Here is an 11,966-nt window from a genome sequence, read left to right as displayed (position 1 = left end):
TTGTTATCTTCATTAGATAGCACACGCATCATTACGAAAAAAAAACAGATAATCATAACCACCAACCACGTCGTCAATCCAGCAGACTCTGAATTAAGAATTCCGATTAAAGTCAAAGCTTCAAGTAATGTATAGGAATTTAACCTCATGGTATACATCATGAAGAATGTCGTCAATGCCGTGCTTGTGGCACACGGTCTCGTCACAAAGAAGGCTTGAGTCCCACGGCATTTAGAGGCCACGATGGCATATATACGTGCCCTCGATGCTGAGAACAAATCTAGAAGACATCAAAAGAAAAAGATTCTTGAGGTCAAAGCGACAATTCGAGCGATGGGAACAATTATTTCAATTCTTCATCTTCCTGATCTGATCCAGTTACTTTAACGTTGATAGATTTATGATGAAGAATAGCGTCCCATTTGTGCAAAGGTAGAATTCCTGAGCGCTTATATTAATCAAATAAATAATTCTCAATTTAACTATACAATTTTCAAGCAAGTCGTTAAAACGCCTGTCTAGACGAAAATTTGAGACCCTCAGTCGTGAAAAGAGACGCATTATCTTGTTACCAATCAAATTATGTGCGTATTTTCTTTCAATTACATGTCTTTGGTACCAGTTTTGCGCCATATAATGTAATGTCAATTACCTCATTACAGTATAAGAATTCGAATTCAAATTGTGCTTCATGGTGGCACAACGAATTAAAAATTTTATTTCCGGCCTAAACGATTTAATGGCGACCGAAAATTTCTCAAGCTAATTTAACCACTCAACCACCAAAAAGTTTGTTTTAACTCACATGTCATAGTAGTCAAGCCAGTCACGATAATTCCACTAGTGATTTGCTTTTCATCAGAATTAAAATAAGAACAAAATTAATTTAAATTCCATTGATTGCTTATAAATTTTAAATGATTTTTTACGTAAAAAATTCAATCAGATTAGATTTACTTAGTCCTACAGCTAAGCACAGTTTAAAATCATCAAAAAGGCTCCAGCAAAATATATGTTCATCAGTTTTCCAGAAGCTTCCTCGGGGCTCTACACTCACATGAGGCATTAAAATGGAATTCTCGAAAAAATAGTTTGATTCCAATAGCATGAAAACTGTTTTTACTTAGTTCTGTAAATACATCGTCGCATAATTGCGTCACTTATCGTTTATAAATTTGAATGCATTCAAACTCGTGCAAAGTTCGTTTCACTGTTTTCCTTTTTTAATTCATAATGTATTCGTATTTTCATCGGTTACTTGACTCAAAAAATGGCGCAGGCTCAGTAACAACTTACGCGCTAATGGCATCAGCAATGCGCAGAAGCAATTTAAAACTACTTAAATATTAATTTGCCGTTTAACAACAAATAATCATACATGGCGCATTCATTGTAAGAAAACCGTAGGCATTCGTTTGTTTAGAATGGAGATATAAAACTTACAGCTGTGCCGCTGATGAGCCTGCATGCCAAAATATTCATCAGCCCCATACCGAGTGAACCATGAGTTCATGAACGATCTTTTCTATTAGGAAAAATTTATATGGAAAATTATGAATAGGAAAAGAAAATTCGTTCATTTGGAATGCAAGAAATTTTTTACTTTATTTTTTCTTTTCGTTGTCACATTAGCAGCCTTTCAATGCAGTGGTGTCAATATGGCACTGCGTCTCGGTTCAGTAACTGCACCAGTTGTTGTTTTACTGTGTTACCAGTTGTAGTTGCTGTGTTATCAGTTGTAGTTGCTGTGTTACCAGTTGTGTTACTGTGTTACCAGTTGTGGTTACTGTGTTACCAGTTGTGTTACTGTGTTACCAGTTGTTAAAATCGTTCATCGCCGCAAGAGGCAGAACGCCTCAATTGCAACAGCTGAGGCTGTCAAGATACGAGCAGTTCTAACATATCAAAGCGACGAAGGAATAATAAGGAACAAATGAGAAGCAATAGAAACGAAGACGTTCTTAGAAGAGATCGCTTGCATGAGTGAGACTGAGAAAATAAATGCGATATCTTCCTACATATAAATTTGACCCCTCAACTGCCTTGCCTACAAGAACTGCCTGCCTGACGATATGTTCATTTTGAATATAAAGAAATTAAAATTAATATTATCGTTGAGTCGTCATCTAGTCGAGGTAACCTAAGAATTGTTAATCAATCGTGACATAGGATAGACGAAAAGATTGTAAATAAGATACGCAGCCTTTTTTTACAAAATTTTTACAATTAGTAGTATTAAATATTTCAAACAGATGCGCGATTGTAAATTAATGGAAAGTTGCGAAGTTTCTCAGAAATGAACGACTCGGAACACTAATGAGAAGAAATTGTAAAGTAAAATACTAATGGCCCCCGTAATTTGTTATTATAGAATCGGAATACAAGATACCTCAAGTCCTCCATTTCAGGACATTTGGTAAAAACTAAATTAAAAACAGAAAAAACAGCGATGACCACAAAAAAATTAATGTAAAATGAAACCAATTCCTTTTGATGATCAAGGCTATACATAGTGTGGGTATCCAGGGATCGATTGAATCGCAATTCACAAACAGATACAGTAAATACGCGTAGGTTATCTAACTCGGGACACACCACTTAAGGACTTAAATTCAACAAAATTAGATGTTAACATGAAACAAATCAAACTGTGTACGTAAAAACTGTACGTTATACTACAATTGATCGTAGTTGCAGGATGAAGCTGGGATGGGTGACAGCTACTGAATGGAGGGTGTCCATTTAAGTCCATCTAACACGACATCTTCGTAAACTAGGATTAATTTAAAAATTAACGTAGGTGAAAATACACGACGTACATATCGTTAAAATATTAGAATGTTACATCATCAATCGCACTCATGGAGGCAAGGAACAAGTCTTATCCTAGCGTACGAAAAGTGTAGGTATCAATAAACCTGCTAATGTAGAAGACATTTACAACTGAAATCGCTTGCTCATGAATGGGACGCTAAATATTGGAGAGAAAGAATGTCTGCATTTATTTCCTAACTAAAAATTAAGAAAATTCAACATCTCATTTAATTACCTAGGAGTTTATTTACAGTCCGTACAAAACAGCTCAGTACCGTAGGCACCGGGATAATTTTAAATAAAAAATATACTATATCTAATATTATGCTCAAACCAAAATTGAGGATTTGATACATCATGAAACTACGGGAAATTTTGTACAATTTTTAAACAAAAGCTCAGTTGGTAGCAGTGGAGCGAGTCCGGTAGTCAACTTTATGTGAAGCGAGCATGTGCTCCGTGAGATGATCCTTCCTATTACTTCTGTACGCACACAACTGACAGGCGTACGGCTTTTCGCCCGTGTGCGTGCGCATATGTCTTTGCACGTGGAAAAGTTGCGTGCCTCTATACGGGCACAGCGGGCACGCATACGGGCGTTCGCCGGTGTGCGTGCGTAAGTGAATTTTTAGGTTGTGGAATAAATCCGTGCGATAAGAACATAGATCGCAGCTGAATGGTTTAGCGTCTTTGGAGAGTGAGGTGCCAGACGAGGAGGACTGAGTGGCAGAGGAATGAGTGGTAGACGGGGTAGAGGAATGAGTGGTAGAGGAGGTAGAGGAATGAGTGGCAACGGAGGTAGAGGAATGAGTGGCAACGGACGTGGAGGAATGAATTTTAGAGGAGGTAGAGGGGCGTGCTGCAGAGGAGTTCGTGGCAGGGACGTCGGTAGAGTTGCTGTCGCCCTCGGTGGAGGATGAAAAGCACCGTGTTTGGCTGATTGATGACAGAAAACGTGACCCGGATATAACCTGTGAAACACAAATATTATGAGAGTGTATGGGTGGCATATGGTATGCGCATAACACAGATAAGATAACATGTGAAAAAATTTAGGTCTTAAAGCACGGATGAAAGAGTCAACGTTAAATATTATTAATTGTCTTTAATACTTTTGGATAAAATAGAGATATTGAACACTTTGGTACTTGATGCTCACATGTTGGCTTCAACATCGCGACGCGTCCTATGCTACTAATTAATTATAAAAACGTTATTCTCTATCTATTCTTACTTTTAAGCTAGCACAGCGTGACATTTTCGCTCAAGTTTCAAATTAACTTAGCTTAGACGCTAAATAACATAAGATAATGTAACTTGCTCACTGAGTTACACTATTATTCAACACGTTCTTAATCACGACTTATTTTTTCCATAACCAATCAATGACAAAGGTGTTTTCTGCTTGAATTAGTTCAACAGAACTTGATAACATAACTAGAGGATGTTTCGATAGTAAGATGACAGCACTGTCTAGGTTCCTGATTTCGATGTCTCCAGAAACTCTACAGATTTCACCGAAGTTGTTCATTTTTTGAAGCACCCAGCTCACCAAAGTTATTTGTAGCGCGCTGCTCACCTAAGTTATTTGTAGCGTGCTGCTCACCTAAGTTATTTGTAGCGCGCTGCTCACCAAAGTTATTTGAAGCGCGCTGCTCACCAAAGTTATTTGTAGCGTGCTGCTCACCAAAGTTATTTGTAGTGTGCCGCTCACCAAAGTTATTTGAAGCGCGCTGCTCACCAAAGTTACTTGTAGCGCGCTGCTCACCAAAGTTATTTGTAGCGCGCTGCTCACCAAAGTTATTTGTAGCGCGCTGCTCACTCGAAAACTTTTTGCACAACTTACAATATATAACAGTTTAAAAGGTGTTTTTTTTTTGCAAAGCAATCTCAATAAAGTTCATACCTTACAGTATAGTTTCTGTCGTTTTGTTACGAAAAAATAAAAGTTATAATTAACTTTTATGGAAGAACTGACAGAATAAGGACGCACAATTCAACAGAGTTGACCGCAATAGAAATATATCAAATAAACTGTGTGCAGTAAGATTCGAACTTTATTGAATAGGCAGTGCAGAGCTGTTGCGATAAGGTAACACAATATACGAAAAGGGAATAATATCAACGATAAGGGGATAATATGTACGATAAGGGGATAATATGCACGATAAGGGGATAATATGTACGATAAGGATATAATATGTACGATAAGGGGACAATATGTACGATAAGGGGATAATATGTACGATAAGGGGACAATATGTACGATAAGGATATAATATGTACGATAAGGGGATAATATGTACGATAAGTTGCTGCGGGGAAGAAAGTGAGTTGATATTTTATCAACATGACCCACTCATTTTTAGCGCATTTTCTCATTTATGAAAAAATCCCCTATTGTGCTCGCCACGTCCGTCTGTCCGTCCATCTGTCTGTCTGTCTGTCTGTCCGTCCGTCTGTCTGTCTGTCCGTCCGACTTCATGTTTTCGTCGACGAGAAAATGCTCTCTCTGTCACTCACTGCAGTGAGTACTGAGTTACATTTTGTTTTGTTGAGTGTGCGTTACTTAATTAGTATATTATGTATATACAGTGAAAGGAGCAATTAATAACCATGTAATTAATTTGGCGCAGATCTCACTACAGGGTTCATATTGCAAGAACATTTTGTGATTAAAGTTACGTAGTGAAGAAATTTACAGGTGTGTGGATAAGTAATGAGTGGGTGCTGGTATTGTGATTAGCCCGAGACAAAATCGTTTCATAAAGTGTTTATTTTAGTTAAAATCTATTAAATTAGAAGATTTTAGATAGTAAAATGTCCTGTGGTAACAACGTTAGGACTCACAACACGAGTTCGCTAACGTACTAATTTTCATTAATCTGCCCAAATGACAAGTTCTGTCTAAAAGCAACGCAAACATAAAATTAATTCACCATATCTTCACTGAATACTCTATGATATGATGAATACTGGGTGTCTCCTCTGCTTTTAATCTATTCATAAGATAACGACGCCTTAATCAAATGAAACGCAAAGTTTGTGGAACTTTAAAAGCAACACTGGACGAGTAAGACGGCAATGTCGCTAAAGCGCTTAGCGTGTCTATTATACGAAGTCACAGGCCGGGAGGCCAAGGCTGAAGTTCCGTTGGTTATTCCCATCTTCTTCCTTGTGTCATCCTCCTGATTGCATTTGATTGCAGGAAGGCTAGCCTGAAGGCTAGTTCAAGTAGCCCAGCCTACTGGCTACTTCACCGCCTTGATAATTACACTCGATTTTTATTCTTCCAGTTAAATAACTTTGAAACTACGTTGACTACGTATTCTTCCCGTTGAAATGACGTTTAATCGACTTTATTTCAACGGTAGATGCCTGATGGGAAAGAATAGCCCAGCAATCCGAAAGTCCTAATTTAAACCAGATCATCCGTACCATGAATGATCTCACGCAAGCAGCGCTGACCGAGATCGACAACACAATCGAAAGTTCAATTGAATTTGTATGCTGACCTAAAGATAAACTCTCAGCGGTGTACTTAACCAGCGCTCAAACAAGTAAACCCTAACCGTAAACCGTCCACTCAACCGTAACCTAAAAAATATACGCAAACATTCCCACTCAAGCCTCTGAATAACAACGTATAGTATAATACATGCATGCACTACATGTAGAGATTTCCATTTCAATAATATTTTTTTTCGTAATATACTTCAACGCTTACCGGTTCATCAATAACCAATGACAAAGACCGACTGAAGATGTTCGTCTTTACTACCGGGTTGTTGTCACCTAAGCGATGCCCTTTGAAAGCGAGAGTGCTGGAAGCGGTCGAGGAAAGGGCGCCTGCTCTCCGCATTCAGTTTTCACGAGCAGATGCGTCATGGTGACGAAATATGGAGTTAATGAAAACAATATAACTCAGTACTCACTGCAATTAGTGACAGAGAGCGCATTTTGTCGTCGACGAAAACGTTAAGTCACGGACGGACTGACGGACGGACGGATGGACGGACATGGCGAGCACAATAGTGCATTTTTTCCATAAATGAGAAAATGCGCTAATAATGCGAACTGTTTTAAGTAAACAATCGTAAGCTAATTGCAGAGTNGAGAAGGGCCCGGCCCAATAAATTTAGTGAGTGAAGAGCCCGGTTCCATATATTTATTGAGAGAAGAGCCCGGTTCCATATATTTATTGAGAGAAGGGTCCGGTTCCATAAATTCATTGAGTGAAAAGCCCAGTTCCATATATTTATTGACAGAAGGGCCCAGCCTCATAAATTTATTGAGTAAAAAGCCCGGCTCCATAAATTTATTGAGAGAAGAGCCCGGTTCCATATATTTATTGAGAGAAGGGTCCGGTTCCATAAATTTATTGAGAGAAGAGCCCGGTTTCAAATATTTATTAGGAGAATAGCCCGGCCCCATTAAATATTTTGTGAAGAGTCCGATTCCATATATTTATTGAGAGAAAAGGAGGGCCCGGCTCCCACAAATTCATTAAGAGAAGGGCCCGGTTCCATAAATTCATTGAAAGAAGGGCTCGGTTCCATAAATTCATTGAAAGAAGGGCCCGGTTCCATAAATTTATTGAGAGAAGAGCCCGGCCCCATAATTTTATTGAGAGAAGGGCCCGACCCCATGAATAAATTGAGAGAAGAGCCCGGCTCCATATATTTATTGAGAGAAGAGCCCGGCTCCATATATTTATTGAGAGAAGAGCCCGGCTCCATATATTTATTGATAAGCGACAATTCGAGCGATGGGAACAATTATTTCAAGTCTTCATCTTCCTGATCTGATCCAGTTACGTTAACGTTGATAGATTTATGATGAAGAAAAGCGTCCGTTTGTGCAAAGGTAGAATTGCTGTGCGGTTATTCTTAATCAATTCAGTAATTCTTAATCAAACGATAAAATTTCTAAAAAGTCGTAAAAAATGCCTGTCTAGACAAAAATTTGTGGCTTTCAGTCATGAATAGAGACGTCTAATCTTGTTAAAAATAAAATTACTTGCCTACTTTGTTTCAATTACATGTTTTTGGTATCAGTTTTGCGCCATATAATGTAATCGCTACCGAAAATTTTTCATGCTAACAAGCTTAACCACTCAACCACCACAAAGTTTCTTTTAACTCACATATCTTAGTAGTCAAGCCAGTGACGATAATTCCAGTGATTTGCTTTTCATCAGAATAAAATAAGAACAAAAATAATTTAAATTCCACTGATTGCTTATAAATTCTAGATGATTTTTTATGTAAAAAGGTCAATCAAATTTACTGGCCTTACAGCAATTCACAGTAGTTTAAAATCGGCAAAAAGGCTCCAGCAAAATATATATATATATTCAGTTTTCCAAAAGCTCACTCGGGGTTCGTACACTCACAAGAGGCACTAACATGGCATTCTTGAACAAGTAGTTTGGTTCCAATAACATAAAAAACTGCTTTTACTTAGTTCTGTGAATACATGGTCGAATTAATCACTGTTTTTCTTTATTAATTCCAATTCAATCATGTAATCACATTTCCATCAGTTACTTAATTGCCTCTATAGATGGCGCAGGCTCAGTAATAACTTACGCGCTAATGGCATCAGCAATGCGCAGAAGCAATTTAAAACTACTTGAATCTTAATTTCCCATTAAATGAAAAATAATCGTACACGGCACATTCATTGTTAGAAAACTGTATGCTATTTAGGTTTGTTTAGAATGGGGATATAAAACTAACCGCTGTGCCCAAATTTTTTTTACCGCAACCAAAATTTTCTTCAGCCCCGTATCGGGTGAACCATGTAGTTATGAACAATCATTTTTCCATTAGGAAAATTTTATAGGGAATACTATGAATAGCTAAAGAAAATTCGTGCATTTGGAATGCAAGATTTCTTTTATTTTTATTTTTCGTTGCCACATTAGCAATGCAGTGGTGCAAATTAGGCAGTGCGTTTCGGTTCAGTAACTGCACCAGTTGCTGTGTTACTGTGTTACCAGTTGTGGTTACTGTGTTACCAGTTGTGGTTACGGTGCAGTAATCACAACTCGACACGACCAATACAGAATGTTGCGGTTACTGCGGCTCATTGCAGTTACTGCATTTGATGAGAGTTAGTGCAGTTGCTTGTGATGCGCATGTGGTAAATGACAACGACCTTGCCAGTTCCAGGAACTGTAAGTCGTATGAAAACTTAATTTGCTTTCCTTTTTTTCGTTTAATAAAATGCGAGATTACGACCGCAGATATATAAATCGCTTACGATTAGCTGGAAATTTTATGTATATTACTTTTCATATTGATTTTTTTAAGTTATGTTGAAGAATATTTTTTATATGCTGAAAGGAAATGAAAAATAGATATAAAACATATTTTACTTGTTAATTACATATGTGATAAACTTTGTAGGTAAGGATAGTTGAGGAAACAGATTGACAGTGATAATGGTTACTCAAATAGTGTATACTAGAAAATTGTTGAAAGAGAAAAATTAGATTCGGATTTGGATTTGGAAACGAAACTAAGTTCAGCTTAAGCTTAAAACATGTATTTTCTTATTTCAAAAGTATGAATTACGGGACAATTATGTAAGAAGACATATTTTATTTTATTTTATTTTATTTTATTGTCCGAACATAAATTGACACACAATGAGTTTTTGATGAATTTATTGAGGAAGAACCTATTAAAATAATCCATAATAATTAAAATCCATAATCCTATTAAAATAATCAAAGTTATAAATGAACTAGCCGGAATTTAGATCGAGCACTTTTTGAGTGTAAGTTCATATGGTAATTTAAATATCATAAATATTATTCTAAATTTTACATGCACCTAAAGCTGCATCCGCGCAACGATTTATTGAAAATCAAAGTTACATATATTAAAAAAATATTTCCGGCTCATCCGAGTAAATGGTTAAACGCTGAATAACAATATTTTAAACAATCACTTAATACCATGTAGTTACTGCATTGATTTCATGGCATTCAAATAAACGAAACATTGTTAACATTTTGATTTTTATGACATTTTTTCATGATAATACAAATTTTATCAATAACCAACATGTCAACACTTCGTATTATCTTTCTCTGCATCTTTCCTGGCCCTGCGATCACAGTGTTGCCGCTCTTGGGGCTTTCCGTGGCCTTTGGGATATTTTTGCTTGAAGCTTCGAATTTACCTGTCGGCAAGGTAAGACTTTTGACAAAGTTTCACATAGGCTTTTTCTTTCCGGAAAAAATCTTGCTCCAGTTTTTGCTTTTTAGCCTCTAATTCTTGGATTTCCTTGTCTGTTACTTTGAGCTGTTTGGCAAGTTTTTGAATTTCGGCTTCTCGAGAGTTGGTTTCGACCACGGCGCACGAAAATTCATTTTACAGGCGCTTTTGGTTCTCCGCCGACGTCAACAGGCTTTTGTAATATTCTTTCTGATTCTTTTAGCATCTGGCTTTAATTCTGTCATTCTGGATTTGAAGATTTTAGTGTTTTTCTTTCTCCGCAGAATATCGATCTTGAACTTTACGAACTTCAACTTCGACTTCTTCCATCCAGTCTACCATTGAGGCTTTAACGCCGTCGAAGAAATTAGCAGTGACCATCAAAAGAGAAGCAAAATTTTCCATTATATCGTTTATTGCTTCAAAGTTTGAATTTTCAGGATTCTTGTCGTCCATTTTCACGAGTTCGGGAAGAAGTTCACCGAAAACTCTCCCGGCGAGTAGCTCGAAATCTTCTTGCTACGAAATTTATTTACTTGCATTCGCACTGGTTTTCTCGTTTTGTCCTCGACAACTTAGAAATTTATCCTTCAATTCAGCCAAACTTTCCAGCTATTATCGGACAGCTTGTAGCAGCTCTAAAGACTGCGGGCTGCACTTGTAGCCTTGGTTGTACAAGTCCTGACACAAAACCAACCAGTCCCCGGTCTGTCCCATCACTTGTATCACATCGCTGAGCGCTGTCTTCCGGGGTTCACATTGCAGCACATCACGCTTTACACATTCGGCGCTGTACGGTTCGAATTCTCGTGGTTAAGCACAGACGCCTCGGCTAATATGCTGCCGTTCATTAGCTGGAACTGAGCTGATTGTGCCCATGAAATGAGGTCTGGTTGGGAAAGTGTCCTATTTTTCATCTCTTCTTAGGTAATTTCCTCCCATACCAGTGCGTTGGAGCAAAGTTTCCTGTGCCAACATCATCAACTACCCGGCCATTGCAGGAAGGTTATTGATGTTGCCTTCATTGGCATCGTGATAATTCATTTAGATCTGATTGGCCACGGGTACCAGGTCACTGCTACCTCTTCTACTCTTGACGCCATTGACCTCACGTTTCCGAATCTCTTTCTCGGATTCAGGTTCAGAGCAACTCGAAACTTTCGCGCGATTTTCACTGCTTCTGCTGCGTTCGTCTTCCATGATCGGCGGCAAATTCATGAAAATTTATTTCGCACATTTGACATCGCCGTCTAATGAACTTTTATTCATAAGCGGTGAGGTTTGCAAGGCATTTTTTTACCGCACGAGTCTTTCCTGGGGAGAAGAGGGCGGATGGTCGGTTGTTCCTGTCTATTAAGATGACTTTCCTTTCAGCACTGGGATTTCACGACTACTGCCACTTTCTTCATGTTTCCTCGTCCCAGTGTCTGAAGAATCTTGAGCAATTTATATTTCCCGTAAACTACCCGATTTGCTTTAGTTATGCTGCGAGGAACTTGAAGTGAACACTTCTTTTGATTCTCGGCTGCCGACATCTTTCTCTTAGTCGGTCTTCCTCTTGTCCAAGGTAGCAATTTCGACGGCTTCTTCTTCAATGGGGATGTAAAATCTCCTTCTGTGTCCTGATGACGACCCAGAAGTTTCCTCCGAAGATCCCTTCCGATGCTCCATTCTTTTGCTAGGCGTTCTTTTGGTCGTTCAATTGAGAATAATGTTCTATTTATACGTAGAATACAAGATGCATACCTGTGACGGTGGATGGTATCATGAATACATCGAAATTCGGGTATATAGTTAATCAATTGTCGAAAATTAAGGTAATTGCAACCGTCGCGAATTCCCCACTACCTTAGCAAGCCTATCTGTTCTTGACCAAACTGAATACCAAATAAAGTTTCATACTTCAGACATTGGCTAATATAT

At 38.1% G+C, this 11,966-nt stretch overlaps 1 protein-coding gene across 1 annotated transcript; it reads right to left on the bottom strand.

The window, feature by feature from the left end:
• Positions 1-1,834: 1,834 nt before the first annotated feature.
• Positions 1,835-10,499, bottom strand: LOC108668510 (zinc finger protein 22-like). The gene is made up of 4 exons (XM_047884676.1): positions 10,349-10,499; positions 9,891-10,008; positions 4,610-4,628; positions 1,835-3,785 (listed from the first exon to the last, which is right to left on the bottom strand). The coding sequence occupies exons 1-4, from the start codon at positions 10,497-10,499 to the stop codon at positions 3,213-3,215; spliced, it is 861 nt and encodes a 286-aa protein (XP_047740632.1). The 3' UTR covers positions 1,835-3,212.
• Positions 10,500-11,966: the final 1,467 nt, after the last annotated feature.

This window comes from Hyalella azteca, unplaced genomic scaffold (genome assembly GCF_000764305.2).
Source record: "Hyalella azteca isolate HAZT.00-mixed unplaced genomic scaffold, Hazt_2.0.2 contig15861, whole genome shotgun sequence".
NCBI classification, from domain to species: domain Eukaryota; kingdom Metazoa; phylum Arthropoda; class Malacostraca; order Amphipoda; family Hyalellidae; genus Hyalella; species Hyalella azteca.
Note: the sequence above shows the minus strand (reverse complement) of the source record. Positions and strands in the feature narration are given on the sequence as shown.